Source organism: Talpa occidentalis, unplaced genomic scaffold, assembly GCF_014898055.3.
Source record: "Talpa occidentalis isolate TD23 unplaced genomic scaffold, MPIMG_talOcc4v2.1 talOcc4.2, whole genome shotgun sequence".
Classification (NCBI taxonomy): Eukaryota; Metazoa; Chordata; class Mammalia; order Eulipotyphla; family Talpidae; genus Talpa; species Talpa occidentalis.
Genome location: NW_023602073.1, coordinates 76,924,098 through 76,951,964, shown reverse-complemented (window position 1 = coordinate 76,951,964; position 27,867 = coordinate 76,924,098). Strand labels below are relative to the sequence as shown.

The window sequence follows — 27,867 nt, the reverse complement described above, 5'->3', positions numbered from 1 at the left end:
TGATTTCTTCATTTTTTTTAATAAGATGTAAGTCTAAAGAAATGCTCTCCAAGCTCACAGTCCTTCTCATTCTTTATAAAGCAAAATCATTCAAAATCACAAAAGGCAAAATCAAGGATAATATCTACAATGGGACACGAAGAGATGAAGTAGGGGATGGATGACAGATACAAAAACCACTCTTTTTACAATCAAAATAACATCATTTATGAAATCTGTGTCCTGTGGTTTTGTTTTTTTTTTTTAATTTGTTTGTTTTTTTTTTTTTCCTTTTTTCTCTCTCTATGGTTAAGTTTGGATTGGAGAAAAAAAAAATTAGAAAAATTTTCTGGACAGCTCAAAATTTCATATATACTTATTCACTAGTACTTCAATGCCCAGCATGGTAGTGTCCAATGTGCACCTAGTTAAGTTTAAAATTAAATTAATTGAAATTTAAAATTTACTTATTTGGTCACAATAGCCACATTTATGTGCTCAATAGCCACATATAACTGGTAGCTACCATATTAAATAGCAGAGAGCATAGAGAAATTTTACCATCACTGAAATATCTGTTGAGCAGTACTGCATTAGAATGTATGAAGTCTCCAAGAATGAAAGTCAATAGTTTTTAACTCTATAAGCCAACCCAATATTAAATTTGGAAAGAAGTGAATACCGCGAAAATGAATAGCTAATAGAAAAATTCAACAATTTTAATTATTCTTCGATCAAAATTTGGGTTTCTGTATGGAAAAGTGATCATTTTAGTCCAAATAATGTACATTTGGTACTTGTAATAGTAAATGTAAAAATTTTAATAAAGCAAAATTCCGTACAATAAATTTGATGCATCTTTAGATTGAGTTTTTCAAAGACATCTCCTTAAAACTTAAAATACAGTCTGGTTGCAGTAAACATGGAGGTCCCTACTTGCTAATATATCATATTATCAGCCTCCATCTTTGCTATTTTGAAAAGTAGTCCTGAGTCATCAACTTCAAGGAGAGATTCAACTGTATTAAAAAAAAAAAAAAAAAAAAAACAACCAAAGTCCCTGATCAGATTTGGAGATAGTAGTTTAAAAAGTAGAATACTTAAGATCAGAACTAAATCTAATTCATTAGTGGGACCCCTGCATAATCAGGCAATGTCAATAAGTTAATTGTTAATTAACTTAATGTTAATTAGTATTTTATTAATAATAGCCTATTTAACTTGAATATTTACATTTTCTCAATGAAAATAAACACCACTGAAACAGAAAACAGTTCAGAAAAATAAAATTGGTCATGCTTTCATGACTAAGAATACAATCAAGTTTTAGAAGACAACTCCTCTTTTTCACTCTTAAGTACCGAAAGATTAAAGATGAATAGTAGGACACCAGTATGTCTTGATGTATTTTGAATCATAGAAATGGCAAAAAGATTAGGAATGTCTTCCTCTTAGGTTAATAAAGGGATTGTTGTTATGTATAGTAACATTTAACAGAAAAGAATGCCATGAAAATGAAAATTACTTAGCTGGTTTATATAAAATTATAATTTCATTTTGGTTCACATTTGCTTGATGCATTATTTGTTAGAAAGTGATAGTTGTGTAAAGCAAAATATCAAAGTAGCTTTATTTATGAATGTAAATGATAGATTTTCAAATTGCTATCTAATTGAAAAAAAAATGTTACTTAAGGTCAGAACTTTGATCTTAACGGAAAGAATTATTGAAAAATATTACATAGCTACATCATGCCATCATACTCTTGTTTTATAAGCTGTAAAACCCCTGTTTCAACAACCAAAATTGTATTACCATGAACCGTGGCAAGGGTCATTATGGAATGATGAATGTTAGCATTCTGTTTTGTTTTGTTTCTTATTTATTCCCTGCTTCAGAGAGTTTGAATCAGATCAGCTACGTGGATGCTAACAAATTATAGGCTTTGGTTTCTAATAGTGTAGAGTAGTAATACAAAACCCTCAGCAGCCATCTCAAGGCACTGCACAGCATTCAGGAGGTAAAAAGACTAAAAAAACCTCTTCCTTTGTATGGTCAGCCCATTAGATGCCTATGATCAGAAGTACATTAAGACAGGGTGATGCCCTTCTATTCATCTTTAACCTCTTGGTGCTTGGAAGTGAAAAGCATGACTTGTCTTCAAAAATTTCATCCTTTTCTTAATCATAACAGCATTCCCCATTTCATCTGACTTTCTTCTGTTGATTGACTGAGAAGACCTTAGAGATTTTTACACTGATTTTAAAACATTTGCTTTGGGCTCTATGCTGAAGCAGTTAGGATGCTTACCATGTGAATAACATAAATGTGTTAACACATTTAAAATAGATACTGTCATAAACTACCGCTATTTAGCACATTACTATCAACTTCCTGTTTCATTGGCCATTCATTAACTGAATTAAATATATTTGTCTGATTCCTAAATTACTGAAAAGTATTTATAAAAATGGAGGTGAGGGTACCCTACTGACAATGGAATCTTATAAAAAATATATATTTCACTGCATACTAGGGGAAAAAAACAAATACAGGAGATCTTATTTATTTATTTATTTTTATTATTATTTTTTTATTTTTGTGTAGAAGAACTGGGATATAGGCCAGGGGTGTAGGAGGTGAGAGAATTCACTAGAGACAGAGTGGGGAGCAGAACTGGTTGATTTGCTGAAATATGTAGCTGAGGGGTGCAGCGGTTGAGATAGGAGAGGTCTGCTGTGCCATATGGGTCAGTTTCCTGGCTCCCTGGCCTAGGATCTAACTCAGTCCATGGATGTAACAGCACTGAGACTTAACTTCTGCACCACCAGGGAGGCCCATTAAATTTTGCTGAAGAGATAAAATTAAGGCCCAAATCATTATCTACTGACCTAACCTTCAGATATTTATTTATTTATCTGTAAATGAGAAAATAATATAAAAATTTAGTTTTCCTTCCTTAATACTGTAAATCACTTTTAAAGGACTCTCAGATCATGCATTTTACTATCTCTTGTTGGAAGAAACAATCTGCCATGGACCCTGAGTGCCCCCACACTTTCTGACTGGGCATGAAAGGGATGCAGGATCCTGACTACTATTTGTGCTGTTTCTTAGGACTGTGTGCAGGAAAAAAAAAAAAAAAAATTGGGGGGGATGAATTAATACCTCCCCCGAATAGTATTGGTATAGGTTTGCTTCTGCTTACGTTTAGATTCCATAAGTTCATTGTTCCTTCCTGTGTACAGGCATCCAAACTGGCCCCGCATGCACAGCCCCTGTGGGGTCTGGGACACATGGGAAACTGACAGAAACCAATGTGAAGCTCAGGCAATTGCCTGGTTGTAAGCAATGAATTCCCTTTATACTGACCCAGGAGTCTCATGTCAGGCCAGCGTTCATGAAGCAGCAGTCGGCCAGTTCCTTAACTTATAAGCAGATCACAATCTCAGGCCTTGAAGAGTTATTCACACTTAAAGATGAAACATCGCTTCTCACTCATAGCAGGAATCTAGAAAACTTAAATAAGGGACCAGGAAAATAAATAACTATAAGAAAGTGAAAATCCAAATCAACAAACAACTATGAACCAGAGACACTCTATGGGGAGTGGGGGGTGTGGAGGGGAGGGATTGGGGTCAAAATAAGGGGGTTGCAATTGTACGGGGAATATAAAAATAAAATTTATTTAAAAAAAAATATAAGAAAACATTATTAACCCAAAATATGTATGAATTATTTCCTCAGCACATATTTCAACAGCTAAAACTTCAAACTGTGTTATTATTGTGATTAAAACATTACATGCTCAAAAAATAGTCATAAGTACTGTATTTTGCCATCAGTATTAGGCTTTTAGTAAAACAGCCAGAAATTAAGAATAAGGCAATGTCAGAAACTAGGTTTGAATTCTAGCCAGGCCAACTACTGCTGGAGTATGGCCTAATGAAATTATTTATTTTTTAATCTGTAAAATAGTTAAAAAGGTATGAAACATACAGGGTTGATTTAGGTTTTTAATGAAATACTATGTGTGTAGGCACTTCTCATACCAGTACTTAGTGGTCTCCCAAAACATGCTTGTTGCCTATAAGTTCACTTGAATAGAACATTACTAATGTCATTTTTAAATATACATAACCTCATGGGTTAATTTTATTTTACTGACATAATTTAAAAGTTAGAAATAGCCTTCCCAGAGATTAATTTTGTATATAGAATATGCACATGCATTGCTGAGAAATGGCCTTATATAGACATTGTGATATTTTATTTCCACAGTTGGATCTCAGAAATATGCAATTTCCAACCTTCCCAATGAATGTACATATATATGCAAAATTTTTTAAAAAATTGAAATCTATTTAAGAGATGAAAATATAATAGACTACCTTCCCATTATTAGAGACATATTTATTGATTTTGGTAGGAAACTCAGAAAATTCAAGTATCGCCTCATTAAAGAGCAAGAATGTTAGGTGCAGTGACCCCCTGCTGATCATGTCAACCAATATGCACTAGGATTGTTTTGAACAGATAACGACTTCCCACACATGTGAGTGAACTGACCTACTACATCGCTAACAAAAGCTACACAGTGGGGAGGATTCACATCCAGGCTGTTCCAAACCAGTCAGCAATCCACAGGAGGAAACCAGTGGGGGACACTATTAAAATCTTTGTTATTTCATAAGAAACTCAGTTACATAAAATCAAACAGTGTATATGACAAAACTGTGGGGACGTATTCACATGGCAACAAAACTTTTAAGAAAAGAAACATAAGAAAGTATAAATAATCCAAAATCAAGCAGATCACTGGTTCTAAGTATTGTCATCATTTACATCTGAAGGGAATATTGATAATTAAAACAATATTCCATGTTGAGCTTTCACTTTAATAATATTTGATGATACAATGATGTAAAAAAAACAATTTAAAGACTTATTTATTTATTTATATAAAGAACTGGGGTACAGGCCAGATGCACGGGAGGGTGAGAGGATTCACCAGAGACAGAGCGGGGAACAGAACAGGCAGACTGATGAAATACACCGCTTAGAGGAGCAGCGGGAGAGACAGGAGAGGTCTGCTATGCCATGTGAGACCCTTACCGGCTGGCCGGGATAAAACCAGCACTGCAGAGGCTGCATACAGCTTCACAGCTCACCGCTCAACTGCTTGCACCACCAGGGGAGGCCCTGATGTAATTTTTTTATAAATTGATTATTAATAAAAATATGTTCTCACACAAAAAATAATATTTGATAACATGTTCTTTAATCTTAAAGGTCATTAAGTGTTTTTGTAGTAATAAGAGATTATATATGAAGTAGACCTACTGTGAATTTTATGATTTAATGCATTAGGTTAAGAAAGGGACATATGTTTAAAAGAATTAACTACACTTCATAAAGAAAGTTAAATGCCACGTTTCTATCTAACCTGTTATGTTCAGTAACATTAAAGGGCACCATTTACAAATTGCTTCTGTGTCTAGTATTTTAAAGTTTGATGACAAATTTATGATCTTGACCCTCATAATTAAATTACTTAATTCTAGAATGTTTTATGGTGCTTGATTGCATGCTTGACTTTATTTTCTTTTCCTCTCAATTGTATTAGAAAATTCCACATCATTTCCTTTTATTTTCTTTATAAACCCACTGACCTTTTACAGAAAATAAAACCCCAAATGAGAATAATGACCAAATGCTAAATCTGTCACCAAGGCCTGTTAAATTTAAGTCTTCTAAAAAAGTGTGGGCATTTAACAGGCAGGATGATATTTCATATCATATAAATTTCCAAATGATTTTATTCGGGAAGTCCCAGTAGCTTATGAGCACCATAAGACATTTTCGCTTCTCTTTAGTTGACAAAAAGATGCCAGTTTTATACTTTCTAATATTGTATTAAGCTATAGTCTGTATATAAATAGTTAAATTCAATACAATAGCCATTAACCACACTGTCAGTAACACCGTATTTTGGAAAGTTGCATTTTCCAAAATACGCGATGAGAGATGCTCTAAAGTATTTTATGTGATGATTTCATTTTCTGAATTGTAAGAAATCTTCAAAAGCTCTGTGAATTTATACCAATTAGAACAGTTATGTATCTAGAGGAAATTTAATAATATACACACACGCTGCTTAGCTTTCCATCTTTGTCAGAATCATTTGGTGTATACAGGGTAGTAATATAACTCACAGGTCACATACAGTCAGAGGTGCACACAGGTCAATATTAAGAAAATACATTGGCATGGGAATTTTACAACAGACCCATCTTTTTTTTTTTTTTTACAGTTTAAAAGGACAGGTTTATTAAAAAAGAGGGAAAGAAAAAGAGAGGCACCTGCATAGTCACAGGTGGGCAGTAGACCTACCCAACAGACGTTTCAAGAAATAATGTCTTTTAAAAATTCAAGTCTGAGTTTCTTTATAGAATAGGACATCTTCTAGAAAACACGATTGTTTTACAGCTAGTGCTCTTTGCTGTCATTTCTTTTCTTTCCTAATTATGGAGGGGAAGTGGGACTTAGAATATTATACTTATGTCAAGTATGGTGTAGCCTAAACTCTCAGTGGACACTCTGAACAATGGTTATTATTTTACCCATCATTTATATGTTGATGACATCCAAAGTTATATCTGTTGATTAGATGGTTTAAGCTTCAAAATCTTCTATCTTTTTGCTACAAGCCAGCTCTCCAGTTACTGCTGCTATTGTAACTGCCTACCAGGAGCACTTGATCTTCTTCAGAAGAAAATAGCATCAGTGGCCATAAGAAAGGATGAAATGTAGCTATTTTCAACAAAATGGAGAGAATTTGAAAAAAAAATTACATGGAGCAAAACAAGGCAGAACAATAAAAACAAATATTGGACATTCATATAACAGATAATTTGACAATATAAAAACACTTTCCAAAACTACTGGATATCAGTAAACATCCTGAGGGCTTTGAGGTTCAGAGAAATGGAGGAGAGACTTGGACAAGGGGCACAAGAGGCGGGGAAGAGATAAAAAATGGTCACGTGAAAAAAAAATAAAGACAGGTAGTGTATAAGCTCCAGGAATGCCTTTGCTGTGCCCTGCTCCCTGCCCAGCACCAGCTGCCGTGACTGATGCCATATTGAATGTATAGTATTTCCTGTGTGAATGAATAAGATGTAGAAGTGAATGAAACCATCCATATCTTTATAATCATAGCAAGGAACAATAGTCTGGATGCTTGCAAAGAGGATTATACCCCCTTGAGAAAATATTCCTCCCTATGGAAAATATCATTAATACCCTAATTACTGATTTAAGTGGATCCCCAGGAGAGACATCTGGGTTGTTCTGCCTATTTCAGTTCTGGGAAATTCCAGCCATGAGGCTCATTAACTCTTACTGCACCAGACAGGAGATGAACACTTGGGCTGAGAATAGGATACTTAACCTCCACCTGAGAATAAGGAAAACTATCCTCATCCTTGCAGTTGTTAATGTGTGTGTGTATTTAACTGAAGTTAAATATTTTATAGAAAGGTTAGAAGATGAATTTATAGAATCTTCTCATTGAGTAAAATAAAGAATGAGAGATGTTGCATTAGAAAACAAAGATAAAATTAATGTACCAATCAGAAGAGTCAATAGCTCATAAAATAGACTCACAAATCAGAAAAAAGAAAAATTAACCCACATTTCCAGAATTGTATAATTATAAGCTTCCAGATTGAACAAGCTCAACCACAACTAACAAGAAACACACATTGGCACAATGAAATTTCAGAACATCAAAACTGAAAATTGTAGAAGTATCCAGAAAAGAAATATCAAATGATATAGAACAAAATGTGTTCATCTATAAATAGCAGGAATTCTCAATAGTAACATGTAATGGTATCAAACATTGAATCAAAACTTTCAAAATTCTGATTGAAAATATTTTATTAGCTTAAACATGTACTTAGCCAATCACATGTAGAACTAGAACTTAAAATTTGCAGTTAGAAAATGTTCAACACACTGTCTCATGTGTAGTATTCTTTCAAAAATAATGAAGCAAAATAGAATTATAAGAAGTAGACACATTCAGAATGTGGGATAGTCTACAAAACAATTGGTCTACAATCCTCAAAAGTTTGGTGTTGTAGAAAGCAATAAAAGACTGGAGGACTTATCCTAGATCTAAAAAGACAAAAAGGATATGACCAAATGTAATTCATGAACTTGATTTTAAAAAAAATAGCTGTAAATTATATGTTTGATAATTGCATAATTTTAACTATGGATCCCACAGTAAATATTGGGAATTTTTTCCAACTTAGGGGAGAGTTAATATTACTGTATTTATGTAGGTAGATATCCTTATACTAAAAAATGCAAGTTAAAGTTTTTAGTAATAAAATATATTTCTAGAGCAGACTTGCAAATGGTTTAGAAAAAAAAATATATATATAAACTAAGATAATACAAATGGGACAAAATAACATTAATTGGTTTATCTAGATGAATAGTAGATGAGGTATACATTTTAGTGTTATTTTAGCTTTTTATATAATTAAAAATACATATCACCAAGGTAATATTTTTTTTAAAACTAGTTGTTATAGAAGTGAAGGTAAAATGGAAGAAGAGAAAACCAGAGAGAGAGAAAATTTCTCTCCAGTATACCTCTTAATAGAGTTTCCTAAAATGTATATTTCAGCAAGAAATGAGAACAAAGAGGTGAAAGAATGTGATCAAAGGGAATTGCACACAACAGTGGGGGTGATGGTGGTTGAGGGGTGTCTTAGGAAAACTACTCTGACTTTGCCTTGAGGCCTGGAAATCAATCAAACTAGACCAGCAAAAATAATGTCCTGAGGGAGCTAGTCTCCTTATTTCACAAAAGGAAGTGATAAATTATGTTATTAAATATTTGAAAATATTGTTAATGTAACTATTGGATCAACTGAAGATACTGTTTCTAAATATATTAAAAAAACAAGAAAATAATTGAATGAGCAATTATTAACTTGAGAAGAAACAAAAATGTAAATGAGAATTTTAAAAATTGCATTAATAATGATCGTTATTAAATCACTATTATTTATAATTAATAATAATGTAGATATCACCTAATAAAAATAATGGTAAAACTGTATTAGGAAACAGATATAGGGAAAAATAAGGGGAAGATTCAACAATAGAAATAAGTCCTTAATTGTCTAAGTGGCTTAGTCAATAGAAAATGACCAACATCCATAAGCCAAGCAACATTAACCATTTTGTTTAATAACACAAAAATTAATAGTAAAATAAGAGATGAAAAATCTAAAAGAGAGGGTTTAAAGTAAAGTCACTGACCACAAAGGAAAATAAAATTAAATCATTCAACAGTGATGGATAACTGAAGTGTGTAGGTAGTTGCAAGCAACCTGGTACATTCTGCAGTGACATGTCTGCATTAGATCTGTTAGCATTAATTTAGTCAGGTAATCAAACTAACCACTCATCTTTATTCATGAAATTTAAAAGGTATATAATGCACAACAAAATAAAATATTTTGTTGCATTAACATATCTTTTTGTTTTCCTTCTTTTCCTCCCTACCCTCCTTTCTTTCCTTTTATTTTTACATTAACAACTACATATTTTTTCCTAACTATAGAGACAATTTAAGGACCTTGTATTTTAGAGTTTCAGTCTTTATTATTATTATTATTATTATAAGTGAAAGAAAAAACTCTCAGTGGAGTTGCAACAAATGTGTGAATACCACCATTAGGCTAACAGGGCTGCTATTATCTACCCGTAATATTTTCAAAAAAAAATTTATATTAAGTACCTTAAACTATCTTTCGTTAGTATCAAAGTTCTAAGTAAATCCTAGAGTAGGTATTGCTAGTTCGATATGCTGAGTTTAATTATTGAACATTAATGGCACATGAAATATTCAAGGAGATTATTTACCTAGTAAAACGTGATGCAGAGTAATTAAGCAAACATAGAAACTAAACCAAGTTCAGATTACATAAAATCTTGCTAACCGAAATCAAATGTTAACCAAATGGACTGCTAACAGGTCTTTCTACTATTTTCTGCTTCAGGGGTATGATGACAGCTATGGGGGTGAATATGATGACCAGACCTATGAGGCTTATGATAGCAGCTATGCCACCCAAACACAAAGGTAAGGTGCTTGCTGTCTATAGCACCCTTCTCAGCCTCTTTTGTAGTCCTGTTACCACTTCATGCTCTGAATATAAGTTATATTCTATTCAAGTTTGTAGCAGTGGTTTTTCTCCACCGTCTTTCTGAATTATTAAGTTGCTTACTGTGAGAAGTAGAGGATAATCATCTAGCAATTGCTAATAATTAAATAGTAGTGTTTTAAGACTAGATGATTATCATAACCAATCAACTCATTAAACAAGCTTGTATTTAATGAAATGCTGTTATTTTTAGAGATCATTTTAGTGAGTTCATAATTAAGACAACAGTGAAAACAAGGCACTTGTTTAATATGAATTTTCCCCTAAATTGTAATTTTGGTTTGTCGAACAGAAGATAAGGAAATGTTATTGATCTCTGAAAAGGGGGAAATTCTTAAAATATCTTGTCTAGGGAGACAAGAATTTCTTTTCTTTCTAATGAGTTTCTTGATGACTATTGAATATAGCTCTAAATTGACTCAAAATTTGTGACATTGATGAATTTTTACTTTTTCAATGTCAGATTTATTGGGGTATTATTTACATTCAGCAAATCTTGCCCATTTAAGGTATAGTTGTATGAGTTTGGCAAAGGCAAACTACCATGTAACCATCAACAAATTAAGATGTAAGGTATTTTAATCACCCCAAAATGTTTCTTTATGACCCTTTATGGACAACTTTTTTTTCCCCACATAAGCTCCCACATAAGCCAAATCACTATCTGTTTTCTGTCACTACAGTTTTTTCTTTTCTAGAATATAAGTAGAAGCAATACAATATGAAATCTTTTGAGTCTGGCTTCTTTATTTAGCTTAATGTAATTAATATTTATTCATATTTACATATCATTCCTTAGTTATTTTATTGCTGTGTAATGTTTCATTGTAAGGATATACCACAATTTATTCACTAGTTGAAGGGCATTTGGATTGTTTCTACTTTTTGTAATTATGTATAAAATTGGCAAGCAGCCAATGAATTTTTACAAATATAAATCACCCAAAGTGTGTTTTCTAAAAAAAAATTACAAATTTCATGAGAAAGCAAAAGTCTTTATGCCAGTTAAAGTTATTCCTATGTGTGATTAAAAGAAACCAATGGAACGAGTTCCATTAGAGCATTAATCACCTCTTGATCAATTTCACTGATACCCAAAGAGATATGTATGCATTGAGTACTATTTGGAAGAGGGGAAGTGGTAAAGAAATAACTTTAACTTCATTGTAGAGGGGGAAATTTACAAGTAGTGTATAAGTGTGCATTTTTCATAGACTAATGGGAAGCACAGTAAAAATGGGTGAAGGGATGTTCTATTTAAAGAGAGATCTATAGGTAATTTGATGAATGTATACTGATATCTTTAAAATCGAGCATAACTTACCATTATGTAAATGACCATTTTCAACTTTGAGTAATCAGTTAATTTGTAATAGGTAAATAAAAAAAATTATGAGCTAAGAAACTTTCACTGTGTGTAGGATCTTAATTGTCATAATTACATATTGTCACACAATAGTTATTTAGGAAATAAATTAGAGGAAAGCTTTGGTTCACATCACAGATACTGCATAAAGTATTGTTTGCAAATTTGCTGAAAATTTATACTATCTGCTAATATTGTCAGTCATTTTGTTAGTTCATTATTTTATACCAATGCATAAAATTAGTGATAATATTGTTTTAGAAATTGTTTCGGAAATAATTTGGTACGAAAACACAATTACCACATACTGCGAATACAACTAAAATAGAGTAAAACAATTTCTTCATATATCTCTGTGGAGCTACATTTAGCTCATAGAGATTTTGGAATAATCTTATGAAAGTGAAGAAATGTCTGCATCTTTCTTCTATTCAGAGTTAAATGGGTTTAACAAGGAACATAAAAAATGGGAATTAGAAAAGTCTATCTTCAACTATTTGTAAAGGGCATAGTAGAATAATGGAACATAATTATGTATAAAAATAATGACAATATGTAATAATTTGGGGACAATATTTTATCTTGTTTTAATGAAATATAGGTAAAAAAGATGTTTTCTATGAACATCTGTTATCTTTTATTTTCCCTTTCTTATAAATTCAATTGTCTATGAAAAATCTCCTCAACTTACTACCCCATCAAAAAGAAACTCTTTCAAAAAATGTCTTCCCTAGTCCTTTATTTTGGAATAACCTGTTCCTGCCCTGAATTCTAGTAGTTCCTATCATATTTCTTTTGATCTGAATTTCTCTGTCTTTCTTTCTCTCTCTTATATTGGGATCATTTTTGTGTATGCCTGTTATTACCCTTACTACTCAGGACCTCTCATGTTCCCCATAGTAGCTGGCTTTGCATCTTTCACAGAGTATGTGCTGGAAAGATGACTGTTGAAACATGAATGCCAGGCCTTGTATGTATCTACACTGTAGAGATAAAAAAGTAAAAACATCATCCCTCAAAGAGATGCAGTATTCAAAATTATATGTTTCATATTTACTGACAAAATATGTATGTGATTCTGAGATTGCTTAGTGCTAAACAAGAAGGGATAAAGAAAGCAGGTTCCAAGATTAGTTACCCTGATACTAATATTCTATATAACACTTATTAATGATCTATTTTAGTACAAACATATCCTTAATACTTATAGAGTATCTGGCACACTAGAAGTCTTCAATAAAGCTTTGTTAAATAAATGAAAAAAAAAAGAATTCATTAATGTTCCCAGCAATGTGGATGGAACTAGAAGGAATTACGCTCAGTGAAATAAGCCAGAAGGAAAACGAAAAATATCGGATGGTTTCACTTATAGCAGGAATATAAGAAACCCAATAAGACATCAGTGTAAAAAAATAATAACAGTACAAAACACAGCAAAGCAAAAGCAGACAATTATAAAACAGAGACATCCTGCAGGGGAGGAGGGGGGAGAGGGATCAGAAGGAGGGAGGGAGAAGCACAGGGGACAGAGGTGATGGTGCATGGGTGCATTGGGGAAGGAAACTCTATGGGGACTACACCTGAGGGGTGGGGGGAAGCAAATATTGTTTAAAAATGAACAATGATGTAAAAAAATTTACATTTTGTTTCTGTTGATCCAATTATGCCTGTAGAAGATAAAGTTAACAGTTGAGTTAAATAAGCACTTACTAAATTATTATGTGTCCAGAGTGCTATTTTCAGGTATATTGTCTTCTAATGACTTGAGGAGAAATATTTTCATAAACCTTACAAATAAATAGAAGAAAAGCAAGGACATCTTAATCAAGTATTAGGAATTACAAGTGAGAGAAAATTTATTTTTATGAGAATCAGTCCAGCATTAATTTTCTTATTTATTTTTAAATTTATTTTTAACTGAGATGATATTTGTATACCCCCATCTCAAGTATTGCCACATGGTTCACCCACCACCAAATCACCCATAGTCCCATAGTCCCCCGCTATAGTCTTGTGTAGGCTTCCCATAGTTTTTACTCCTTCCCCTCCCCCTCTGGGTGCAGTTCTATAGTCAGCTTTCAAGTGTTAGTTTTCAAACTTGTCTTTATCTGACTCTTAGTTTAGTTTCTCTATATTCCACATATTAATGACACCATCCAGTACTTATCTTTTTCAAGAGATGGCATTTTTATTAGACTCTTAAAAGTATGATTTGAAAGGGAAAAAAAACATAATTTGAATGTGTGGAGGAAAATGGAGAAAGTTTCCTGAAAAGTGGAATAAAGAGAAATATATAATCATAAAATTTCTATAGCATTTAAAGCAATTTGAATATTATTTTGGCATCATCATAGTCAAAATTAGAAGAAGTGCTGATTTAGAATCTCAAAGGTAAAATAGTACATTATGTGTGACTTGGCAGAACTGAGATAAAATGTAATATTTTCTAAGGAAAAATGATCGTTAACTGACTAGTCAGAACAGATGAATACAGAATTTGTGGAGAATATGAAACAGAACTGGGCAGGTGCCTCAATAGAATAATTATATCATCTTCGATGAAAAGGGAAGCTCACAAAGTAAAACCCCACAAAGGTTCACCTGAAGTTCAGAAGCTATAACAACTTTAATTAATCCCCAGTTGTCTTGTAAGGTGGTGTTAGTTCTGGAAAATTTTAAATGATCAGGAAAGGGACTTTACTAAAGATTCCTTACCAGGCAACTCAACTAAATTGCATAATAAGGACTGGCAAAAAAATGATAATGATATGAGGTATGTTTCCCGTTTTTTTATTCTTGGTCAGTGTCTATGAGGTGTAAAAGTGAAGAAATAGATTGAGGAATTTATTATGCAAGCTTCAAATTGGAGGACTGATACTGCAGTTTCCAGGGGAACTCAATTACTTGAAGTTTTTGGCTTAAGACAAGTTACATTTTGTGATTAACACCGCTAATTGGGCCAAACACTAAATTCTATTCATGTTCTTACACCCATTTTTTTATGTACTCTTCAAAGCCATTAACATTTTCAGAGCTCAATCTTCTGAAATCATATATATAAATTCACAAGCTTTACCAACTGTTGGTGTCTCCCAATGGCCAAATTTTAGGTGAGAACCTATCCCAAACCAAAGCACAGATGTAGGGGAAAACGTAACTTTCATGTACTTAACTACAATTAGTGAATCACAAATGAAAGTTACAAGACCAATTTTGATCTTTGATTTTAATGCTAATATAACTTGAATGTGAAAATTTTTAACTGTAGATTGGCATAATGGCAAAAATTTCAAACTGAAAATCTTTGCTGTCCTTACTGTAAAGTATGAATCAAGTGAGGAACTCACATAACCTGGGAGGCAGGAAGGGAAAGCTTATTTAGATTCATGAAGGAATGTGCCAGGAGGCCAAAGGTAATTTTCCCTCTCCTATATGACTGTGGTCCCCAAAATTTTCTAGAATGAGATCGTTTTTGACTGTCTGTAACTTTCACGTACACACTATGGCAAAAAATAAAGAGACTTTTAAATTAGGATAATTTGAGGTCTATGTAATAAGGGAGGGAAAGGGACAATGCAATACCCTGGGGCTAGCATATCTAGGGTAGTATGTTTGCCCCCAAAACTAGGGATGAATGGGACAAAGAGATGCTGTTAGAGATGCCTGCTGAAAGGAACTGAGACCTTTGATTCAGAACCATGGACATGCCTGTGGCCATCCCACAAAGAGGAAGGTTGGGGAATTAATACCCCAACCTTACTCTTTTCCTTCCTCCCAGTCTCCGACCTTTGCTTCAGTAGCTAGACCCATTAAGAGGTAAGAGGACTAGAAACTGAGTAGAAGAACTTGACATTAGTAATCTTTAGGGTTTAGAGCAAGCTGGAGAAAAGAGTGGACTTGAATTGACAAATGGAAGAGATCCACTACAACAATTGCTATCATACCCTCAACAACTATTTCTACACATTAGTGTATCAATTGCTGGAAGATATAAATGATGACATGAAACTGCTAAATGAACAGTATTGCTTTTATTATATTTTATAGAAATAAAAGGATATACTTTAAGAAAGTGTATACTATAAAAAGTCAGAATATGCAGTGAACAAACAAATAGATACATTTGTGAATATATAGGTGCTTGCACCCTTTTGAGAAACTTTGTAGCTCCTCAATGGTCAGAGCCCACAGGATGGAAACATCTGCTCTGTTGTTGAGAGTCTCTTTGGAATTAATGATTCATAATAACTAACATTAGTTTTGTGCTAGCTGCTGTAGTGATTGTTTTGCCCACTTTATTTCATTAAATCCTTGCAGCATTGTGTAAGGCAGAGAAAAATTGAAGCTGGAAAATATTAAGTGACTTTCCCAAGTTCATTCAAGTAGTAAATGTTGGATTCAAAACCATATATACCAACTCAAGAGGCCATAGGCATAAAGACTAATAAATACTGTCTAAAAATCTAAATTGACTCATTAATTCAGTAGATTTCCATTATGTATATGAATAGGCCAGAGAAAATATGAATTTAAAATAACAAGAATGTAGCAAGTTACTTGCATGCATTCCAAAAGGTTCTGACCAAAGGATACTTCTAAGCAAGACCAAAAATGAAATTACTTCACTACTATTTTTTTAATGCTGCAAATTTAATGTGAACCTGTTTGATACTAAGTAACTACAGAATCCCTTCTAATAAAAACGTATAAGTAAGGCACTGTAATTACTTAGCAATTTAATAAAAGTTACGACATTATGTTTATAACACAGTTTGTCCTATTCATTTAAGTGTCATTTGGTATAGTGACTCATCCTCATTTTGTAATTTAATTCTCTTATGTCTCAAACTATAGCCAACAATGAGAGTGAAATTGCAGGTTATTAGATGTGAGATATTTTCCCACAGTTATTCTACAAGTTTTTTGTATTTTCCTACCATATAAAGGACTCTCCAAGCATCAACAGTGGATATTGGCATTTGATTTTACCTGAAAAAGCTGAGAATACAGCTTCCTATGCAAAGTATTTTTTTGTCCTCATATCACATGTATTTTAAACATATAGGATAGCTGGTAGTTTTAGGAAAGAAGTCATGGGTACCTAAAATTATTTATTATGAATTGATTGTATTTGATTTTACTTACTGAAGTGACATTACATTATAACATTATACAAATTTCAGGTGTGCATCATTTAAAAATCAACATTAAGGATAATTTCAATGATAAATACTTACCTAAATAATTCATTTATATTTAAAAATATACATTTAAGTACTTTCCGTAAGACTCTAATAAGTATAGTTAGAAAAGCCATTTTCCCTACTCATTTGAGCAATGAATCCCTAAAGAGAATTTAAGGACATCTCTCAGTTAATAATTGAACCTTGGTTCAATATTTATTTTCATCAGGATAGTCCATGTGTCATTTAGAAGTAGAGGCATTCATTCTGTTTTTGTAACATTTTATGGGTTCTTTGAATATCTTTGATATCAGTCCTTTGTGAGATGTACAGTGTGCATATACTTTGTCCCATTCAATAGATATCTTTTTATATTAGTTATGTTTTCTTTCCCTGTGCAGAAGTTTTTTTTAGTTTTATGTAGTCCCAGCTGTTTATGTCCTCTTTTGTTTTCCTTGCTGTTTTGGATAAATCCCTAAAGGCATCACTAAAGCTTATGTCGTGAAATGTTTTGCCTATGTTTTCTTCTATGTATTTCATGGTTTTAGCATAGCTGACTATAGAACTGAGATGCCAAGAGGGGAGGGGGTGGGAGAGGGAAAAGAAAAGGGAAGAAAGGAGGCATATTGGTCTTTGGTGGTGGAATATGGGCAAGTTGGTGGTGCACACACTATAGTAGTAATACATGATTGGGGTACCCCAATGTTACCCAGTTAAAATTAATTGATTAATAATAATTTCAAAAGACATGGGGGCATTTCTTATCAGGAAACAGGACAGTATTGAACAAACCTTATACAATCAGAGCTTCAGAAATGGGAAGCGTTAGTTCGATCATCTTACAATCTTGACAAACTGTTGCAAAAAGCCTAGCATTGATCATTTAAAGAACCTATATTGAAGTTCTGGTTTCAATGGCTGATAAAGAAGCTTAAACAAACCATCAAAAAGAAACTTATTTAATAGATAATTAACAAACCTACTTAAGGGATTAAGAGTGTTTATAAATGTACTAATTGTCAAAGTATAACAATAAGGAGTAGTAGAGAATGTGGCAAATTGGAAAGTGTGTGCTCTGCCTAAAGCAACTGTCTTGTATTCAACTTTCAGATATTTTGGCCACATAATCCATGGAGGCAAGGTTCCAGTAGTGCTAAGTCTTTTTTCCAAGAAAATCTGGAAATCTAATCTTTCCAACTATTTGTTATATAACAAACCACCCCACAACTAAGTGGCATAAAAAAGTTTTATTATGATTAATAATTTTGTGTATCAGGAATTTTAAGAGTGCAAGTGAGGAATTTTAACAATGCAAGTGGTAGTGAATTGTTTCTGTTCCCCCATTTCTGGGGCCTCAGCAGGGAATCCTCATGGGTAAGGGAAAATCAATAGCTAGAATTTGTAATCATCTGAATATTGTTCTCTGATGTATCTAGAAAATGGAATCATCTGGAGATTCTTCTCCAGTGTGTCTAGCACTTGATGTTAGATGTCAACTGATAATATAAATGGACTGCTGTTTGGGATTCTCTTACAGTGCTATTCATGTTGCTTGGACTTCCTCATAACATGGTTTCTTAGAGCGCCTTGAGTATTCATCTCCAGTCCCACTACCATCCCCCCCCAAAAAAAAACAGAGGCTGCATTGCCATTTCTGACTTAGCTTTATTCTGTTAGGTAAAAGCAAATCACAAGTCCAGACTGACTCAAAAGAAAAGGTATTAGACTTCACCATTCAATGATGTATTGGCATGGTAAACAATGGAAATTTTTGTGGTGGCTATTTGGGGAAAATATAACTTACCCCGTAAGTTATTCAGGGCAATGTCTAGATTTTAGATGCTGACAACTAATATTTAAAAATTAATAACATTATAGATATCAAACCAAACATATCTTTAGATAGCCAAATCCATTGGTTCCTCAGTTCTGTTCACACAATTATCATCAAAATCAAAAAGAAGTCTAACCAGAAAATGCTTCAGAGAGCACAGTAACAAAGTGTCTTTTCTATTTGAGGCTGCTATATGACCTGTGAAAGATATCTTTTCGGTGACTATAAGGAAATAATTTGGAGACAGTGCAGGAAGAAGACAGATATACAAAGAAACACATAGCATAGGATGAGTACCGTGCTAAAAGATTCAGAATATTTACCTTGCCCAAGACTTTATAGTTTTATTGGTGGAAGGTTTAAGCTTTGAACTGATTCTTGCTCAACTCCAAAGACTGAGCCCTGTTCTAATACCACATTGTATCCGAAACACTTTATTTCCTTTTTTAAACACCTTAGCTTATTTGGAAACTTTAAATTGAAGTAACATCACCTTCCCTGTAATCTCCATTTTTATACATTGATCACTAATCAGCTTTGTGAAGCTACACATAATAAAACTGGACTTCTTTCACATTTCAGCCTTTGTTTGTGAAGATAATGTCCTTCTATCAATATCCAGAGCAGTCTGCTCAGAGTCTGCTCCAGAGTGTGGCAGAGTGCATTTTTGACTATAGTTTTTCTTCATCCCTCCCAGTGTCCTGGCCCCTCACTGTGTGATTTTTTTTTTTCAGTCCTTCTAAAAAAAAGAAGAAAAAAAGAAAGAAAGAAAGAAAGTATGTTTTTCTGACTCCTATCAGGTATCTTACTTTGACTAATAACATTATGGCATTTCTAAGTCCAGTCTTTAAGACTGTGTGTTTCCAACTTACCCTCTCGTCCTTGCTGTGAGAAGAGCTTACACCAGGTAGCTGCTCTGCTCTTTGTCCCAGCTCCTGAATGAGCACACATGGAACCCCAACCTAAGGGAGGGCCATGTCAGCTCCATTTACATATGGCTTGGAACAGAGCCCCCAGCTAGTACAGCCTAGAGCAGTTACTACCCAGTCTAATCAAAATCACAGAAGCTAGATAATTGATGATTGTCCCTGTATAGGAGCCCCCATGGGGCTGTATGGATTCTTGTCCTGTTTACAGCTGTCCATGGCTGTAAGCAGTAAGGTCCACTTATTAACAAAGCTTCCATGGACCAGCAGAAATGACAAAAATTGGGATGATGTAAGGAGTTTTTGGTTTTACAGTGCTAACATTTTGGGATTGTTTGTTAAGCAACATTTGCATTGCCAATAATAAGCCAGTGTCCAACATAATTGCCTTGTACGGTAACATACCAGAGCTCATGTTCTTTTCTGAAATGCAAGTGCCTGACTTAGGGTTTGATTGCCTAGGCATCAATATCAAAGAAGCGTCCTTATCTAAGAGGGCTACTCAGGACCAATCAGGAGACTAGATAAAGAGCCAGGCTGCCTCCCTCCACTGAGGCTTCTTTGTTTTATAAATCCAGATTGATTTAGATAGCTAATTGGTTGGGACTGACTTGATTCCTTCTTTTGTCTCTCTCTCCATGCTTTAAATTCCCACTCTATTATGTAAGATCACACTGTTATGATTGCAATTTGCCAGTAAATATTAAGCCCATGAAACTCTAAACTCCCACATTCTGCCCCAATAAAAGCAGGTCCCTCAATTTCACTGTGACCCAGATGTGCCATGTAATTTGTCTTATACGTAATAAACATCTATGTTTTCATTTTCCTCATAGTTATTGCTAAAGGGCATCTTACAATCATAATAAGACTCATAAGGGCCGGTGCAGTGATATTGTTAACTTAAAAAGGAAAGAATTTATGGGAATTTTACCTGAATCCCAGGTGAGTGCTCCCAGGTACTTCCAGTCTATCAATGGACTGAGACCAACACAAGCATGCCCTCATAATGTGGTTTTCCTCAAAAGTTTTTGGAATCCCCTGATTGCCATGTCACCTATTACCTTGGTTATTACCTTCTAAAAGTATCCCAATTGTCCAAATGTCCATCAAGCACAATGATCTTGAGATCAGATGAGAGTTGACTGGTGCAAAGAAATGACATTATTGCATCCCATGCTTCTTGTTTTAAAATCCTCAATATCATCTGGTTTTCTTAAGTGACTGTCACATTATTGGATTTTATTGACTTTGTTTTCAACTGAAAACCTAGGTTATTTCTAAATGAACTGCTGTCAAGTCAGCTCTAACACCCTCCTGCATCTCTGCAATTGATTTTTTTAACCTAAACACAAAAGGGTACATTTATCTCTGATATTTCACCTTCTTGTTTAGGCCTTTCGTTGTTTTTGGGCTACTTTTTAAAATACTTAAACAAGCATATTATACTTTCTAGCACCTGTTAGGATTCTTCATCTTAAATAAGTTTCTAAAACTTTTTGGGAAAATAGAGGACAATGATAGTGTTCAGTAGCAACCTTTAAATTGATGTTGGCCAATAATTAAAATTTTATGAGAACAGTTGTAAACATAGCGACAAATTTACTTGACGTTACTGTCAGTTATCTTACAAATTATTCACAAAAAAATTATGCAGCATTTTAAAAATATTCATTTAGTCAACATACATTCATTGAAAGTCAGTATTTTGGATTTATGTATTCAAAACACGTAAGATATAGCTCAGGCTTTGGTGTTGACAAGGTAGTTTCTTTTCTTATTGAGTGTGACTGCATCAGAAACATCTGCAAGTGAAATTGCAGATTTCTGGGCCCCTTCAAGGCCACCTGATTCAGAATCTAAAGAATGGAGTGCAGGAATCTGCATGATTTTACAGTATTCATGTGATACTTAAGAACACTAGATATTGATAGCCATTGTACTAGATGGAAGTAAAAACAAAGCAGTAAAAGAGCTCTGATACAGTAGGAGCTGTTGTACACAAAGACACGAGCAAATTCTTAGAGAAAGCTAGTGAGAAGAGGTGGAATTGGGGTAAAGCTTTTTTTTTTTAAAGATTTATTTATACATACAAGAGCTGGGGTGTAGGCCAGAGGTATGGGAGGGTGAAAGGTTTCACCAGAGACAGAGTGGGGAGCAGAACAGGCAGATTGACTGAAATACACTGCTGAGGGGAGCAGCGGGCAAGATAGGAGAGATCTGCTGCATCATGTGGGTTAGCTCCCTGGCTGCGGATCGAATTGAATTCGTGCTGCAATGACTATTAATAATTCGAGAGTGCTGAGACTAACACCTGAGCCACCAGCAAGGCCCACTTGGGGTAAAGCTTTAATAAGAAGGTGGCTGTTGAGGAGGATCTTCCTAGGTGAACAAATTAAGGAAGGTTCATCTACATAAGAGGATAAACAAGTCAAAAACGTGAAGTTATGAAGGGGCCCACCATGCTGGGTTGCAGGGTATGGCAATTAGGAGAGTGGTAGGAAAGATTTTGGATGAGTCACTAGAACACAGGGAGAAAAGAGACTTGTATGCTATGCTAAGAGATTATCACTCGCTTTCTGAGGATTGAATTGAAAAAGGATATTTGAAAATACAATGTTTGAACTCGGTTCAAAGCATACCACTGTCAGGACCCAGGTGGGGTGGGGGGCGGCAAGGGGAAGGATTTTCTCATCCCTCTAGATTCTTCTTGGGCTGGAGGAGCAAACACATTAATATTTGATTAGTGTGAGAAATGACCAAATTTGATTTGGAGAATTTACATGGCTTTAAATTGTAAAGTAAATGGAACAAATGAGGCATTTATATCCTATGCTAAGGAACAGGATAGCAGCCTGCCGTATCTTGAGAGAGGGTGGAGTCTCACATGCCAAGTAGAGGAAGCCTTCATATGACAAAACCTTGCCTCTAGATGTTTGTTGTGCCTTAAAGTAGCTTTCATCTGATCTGTCCCTAAATCTAGGTATTTGGCATTTTTTAAGTTATGGTGATAGTTTCTTTCAAGACCACAGGGCCACACATGAGCTTATTTCCACATGCCAAGGTAACACATATTAGGTCATATTAGAAAATGCCTACTCTGAACATCATGATCTGTCTGAATATTAATGGGGAAGCTGATGTTACATCACAGTGGTGGTGCAGAGACAGAGCCTCATCTGACATTAGTTATTTCCTGAGAGTTTCTGCATGAATGTGGTCTCTTTCCTCACCTAAAGTCTTACTAAAATGGAATCATTTTTTTATTTATATATTCTTTCTCTAGACTCTCTTTAATTTTTTTTAAATGCCCAATGTTTGATGCATGAAGATAATCCTTTAATAAGAAGCAAGCAGTTCTGGAACATTACACAACACATGTGAGAGTCCATTTGTGATTTGAATGGCAAAGAATATAAATCACCATTAACAAATAACCAAAGTGCAGCTTCCACCAATGAATTCAGTCTCAAAGTCAACTAGATTAAAGTATTAAAGTGATTAGAAATTATACTGGTGTTTACAGCTCTGAAATCGTACTGATACTCATGAATTATGACCTAGTCGAAGAAATATATGTATACAGTTAAATCATGCCCCACTTCAGACTATGGTTCAATAACTTCTGTGTATTTGTATCAAAAAGCATGTAACAGTTCATTTAGTAATGTCATGTACCACTGAGCCTAATTAGTCAGTTGAAGGTCTTATTTATGGAAAATAATTGCTATGTTATAATGATAATTCCACATGATAAAACAGAAGATTAATGTTTTTGTTATAAAATTGCTCACCCCTCATTTATGCAATAAAGGGTCAAAATAAGCAAAAAAATAAAAGCCGAATTGTAAAAAATTATTACAGTGTCTAAAAAAGGAGCCCATTTGCAGAAAGGTATTTACAATGTTGAATCCAGAAAACAAAAGCATGTCTAAATTTATTTTTCACTCTCATTTGGGCCATGAAGTTGTTCTCTTAAAACATCCATTTTCTAGAAAGGTGATCGTTGCAAAGCTGATCATAATTCCACACTAGATGCCTTATATAGATCATTTATCTAGATCTTTAATCTATGAGCAGAGAAAATATGTCACTTCCCTCATGAATAATCAGCTTATATTTCATCCTGTGAACATTAAATACCATCAACTGAAACTTAAGAGGGCATGTATGGTTATTTCATGTTTCAGAATATTTCAAGAAGATGGAATCTCTATCAGCATTGCTACCTTTATGAATATGAAAAAGAGGAGCTTTATATCTATGCCTTTATTGATTGGACAGTCAACCATTATTAATATTTATTGAGTCATTGCTAAGTACTAGGCACTTATCATAGAACTGTCACCAGTTATCTCATTAATACTTGAGGTAGATATCATTATTGCCATGTTAAAGGAGAAGAAATGAATTTTAGAGAGATTAAATGATTTGCACAAGATGACAAACTCAATAAAATGGCAAATAGTGTTTCTCAAATTTAAGTTCAAATACCTGATTTTATATTGTGTCATTTTTAGAAGAAATACCAATTTCCTTATAAATAGGTCAGAGAATTGAGACTTCATTGTTCTCCTTTCTTGAGATTAAGGACTTTTTCTTCCTCACAAGGAATTACTTTTGAGTGTTAAATTTATATCCTTGACCTTTCTAAAAACAAACTGGGGGACTCCCTGGTGGCACAAGGGTTAAGTTAAGCATCAGCACTATGAATCAGTCTGAAGCTACTGCAGTACAAATTCAATGCTGGCCAGGGAGGTGACACATGGTGCAGCAGACCTCTCCTGTCCCACCCGTTGCTCCCCTCAGCAGTGTATTTCAGTCGATCTACCTGTTCTGCTCCCTACTCTGTCTCTGGTAAATCCTCTCACCAATCCCCCACCCCTCTGGCCTACACCCCAGCTCTTATATGCATGAATAAATAAATCTTTAAAAAAAAACTGGCCAGAAAAATGAATCAAAGGGTTATTGTGGGCCTCCCCAGTGGCGCAGCTGTTGAGTGCTGGGTTGCGAAGCTGCCAGCAGCCTCTGCAGCGCCTGTTCGATCCCCGGCTGCTCCCCGGCCACCGGAGGAGGGTCCCGCATGGCGCGCAGACCTCTCCTGCCGCCCGCTGCTCCCCTCAGCAGTGTACTTAGGTCCTTCTGCCTGCTCTGCTCCCCGCTCTGGCTCTGGTGAATTCTCTCACCCTCTCGTGCTTCTGACTGTACCCAGTGCTTGTATAAATAAATAAAAAAAAAATTTAAAAAAAATACTATGCACAAAAATATTAAAAAAGGGGTTATTGTGCTCTCTACCTTTCAATCTGCCTAGCTAATATCTACCTACCTATCTATCTATCTATCTATCTATCTATCTATCTATCTATCTATCTTTCTGTCTGTCTATCTATGTATCTATCTATCTATCTATCTGCCTGCCTGTCTATCTACTTACCTACCTGCCTATGTACCCCCCTCTCTCTCAGTCTCCATACTTTCTACCCCAAGGCTGAGATTTCCTGGCATAACTTGAATGTATATTGTCCAATTCCACTAAGACATATCTATTCTTTTGTGAGTAACATCTTTTATCCTGCCACCTAAAAACTTGCTAAGTAAGCATTAAGTCTTCTTTTCCTCATACGAGTATCTCAAAACCTTTAAGTCTCCCATACATTCATTATATATGGTTAGAGGGCTGACTCTAATTAGACTTAAATCACAGAAGGATAAAGAAAGTTGGTAAAGGAGATTGGGAGTTTGTTCCAAAAAGAATTGAATGAGAAGGGCTCAGTGAAATGAGATAGCACTAGATCCTAAATCATATAGTTTTTAAAACAAATTGTAAATGAATAAAATTAGATTGTAAGAAGATAGCACTAAGTTCTCCAAATTGGGAGGGAGGGATTCAAAGTTAGTAATCAATGCAATGGATTGTGGGATTATGCTCGTAGGTTAAAGATAAATGGTTTAAATTGGAATTACTAGAAAGTTCAGAAGTTCCAGGGCCTTAATTCATGCATTTGGTCAATATTTCTTGAGCATCTGCTTGTTGGGAACTGGGCTTTCCCTTATGAATACGGTGATGACCCAAATACAATGAATGACAGTGATGACCTTGACCTTTTGGAAATCCTATTTAATTGGGAAGACAAGTAAATAACTGCACATATAAAAGTGTAATTGGAACAATGACAGTGCTATATATGGAAGATGCATAGAATTGTGGGGGCATTTTATGGTTACTGGGGGTCTGAAAAGACTTCTTGGAAGAACAATTGAAGTGGGAGGAAGAGGATGCTAAGTAGGTTGTATGATGAATCAAGCCCTTGTTCTTGATGGTAGCTGAGAATTTTCTGAAGAGGAATAGGACAAATAATGCAGAGGCAACCTCGTGACTCATCTGCTCTTCTTAATCACAATTAGCCCAATATCATACTGACTTTAAGTAAACTGTTTCCCATCTTTTAGCCTGATGTTATGCAGATGAAACTGAGAATGACTGTCTGAATACATATAATTGACAGGGTGAGTTGTAAGTGGTCCACGTAGACTCTATCATCAGGTATACCAGGGCTCACCTCCCAGCTTCACCACTGAAGAGCTGGGTAATTTAGGACAAGCAATTTAATCAATTTAACATAGATTTCCTCTTTAGTACTTTGCCTAATATCACCAACTTAAAAATTGCTGTGATGATCAAATAAGACAAGCTCTGTGAAGCACTTAGCAGAGTTTGCCATGTATTGTGTCTAGAAAGTATTAGACGCAGGTTTTTGTGGTTATTACAGCTATTATTGCTTCCATGAGGGGAGAGGAAGTAGAATTTCAAAGAGACAAATAACTTAATTTCTTATTTAAGGAACCTTATTGTTTTAACTTTCTCAGTTCTGAAAATCAGGTTGTAAAAGTGGTGAGGGAGTAGAGTAGAAGATTTAAATCAATAAAGAAGTAGCATTTAATAGATGTGGATTCTGTTTTATACCGTAGAAGTTACTAAAACATTAGCAAAAGGATAATTTATTAAGTCATGCTTCTTTGTAGTTTACACATTGAAATTTGGGCCTCCAGAACATCAGAATTAATTTTATATACTGCTCTCAATATCCATCAAATCTTCCAAAATACTTTTTTGAGCTGCTAAATGAAGTTAGCTCTGAATTATGTATTTCCTATCCTTTTAATCTCTGCAATATTGTGAAAAAAGAAAACACAGCAGTTCAAACTGAAGATCCTGAAAATAGCATCTGATGAAATGAAATAATTATGTTACGTTCACAAATAATTTATCCTAACATGCAAATTTTCTCACACATGTTTTGGTTTGACAATAATAACAACAACAAAAACACCAAGCTTGTGGAGTTAAAAGAAATAGAAATATATAAACACAAAGGAGATAGCAATTGTGAAAATAAATATTTATAGGAATTTAGTAATTCACTCATTTATAGAATAAATATTTTTAAGTACCTACTATGTGCTTGATACTGTGCCAATTGCTGATGACACAGCAGTAAAAACAAAAACTATCCCCAGCAGAGAGATTTAAGGCAATATAGAATCATGTCTGTTCCCTTCTTAAATCCTTCATTTTCTTCAGTGCTTCCTTTTTGAAATTTTTTTCATTAAATTTATTTTTTTTCTTATATCATTGTTAATTTTTGGACAATGGAAACAAATGTAAAGGCCTCTTCAATGCTCTTTGATAAAATCCAAACTCTTTAGCATGACTAAAAGGTCCTTTAAGACATGGCCCGTGGAAACTTTGTCTGAATCCAGTGTTGAGCACCTCTCTCCCACCCTAACCCCCTAGCCACTTTGGAGGAGTTTTGCTGAAGGCACACTTTTTCTTGCTTCTGAGCTCTGCTGGTGCTGACCGCCTGCTAGTAAGTCGTCTTCACCCATTTTACCTGAGTGATTAATTATTCCTTCTTTTTGGTGTTTCATCATTTGATGAATGGGGAGAGGGAGGAGAATGAATCACTCCTTATCACTTGTTTAATGACTTTTCTGCTAGACTGTAATTTCCATGAGAGTTTTTCAGTCCCACTTATTTGATTTTTAGTGTTTTACAAAATAGACTGTATCTATCTGTAGTTGCTAAGTTTTTTACTTTTCCTTTATGGTTACTATACAATTATTTAATATAACTGGGAATAATAAAAGAGAAAGAATATGTTGGGAAAGGTAAGAGAGGAATAATATAAGTAATTAGTTTCTGTAGTAAGACAAATCTGTAGTAAGATTTGTTCTAGAAGGGATAGAAAGTGAAAAGAATTTTTAAAACACTATTTGCAAAAGTCACATTTTTCTATATAAACATTAAATTCAATATTTTCTCCCT

At 34.3% G+C, this 27,867-nt stretch overlaps 1 protein-coding gene across 2 annotated transcripts in view; it reads left to right on the top strand.

The window, feature by feature from the left end:
• The window catches only part of KHDRBS2 (KH RNA binding domain containing, signal transduction associated 2), a 445,362-nt gene that overhangs the window by 395,043 nt on the left and 22,452 nt on the right, over positions 1–27,867 (top strand). For both annotated transcript variants that reach the window (XM_054698903.1, XM_054698904.1), the window contains exon 7: positions 10,068–10,150. In XM_054698903.1, the coding sequence (XP_054554878.1) occupies positions 10,068–10,150 (83 nt within the window). The remainder of the gene's footprint in view (positions 1–10,067; positions 10,151–27,867) is intronic.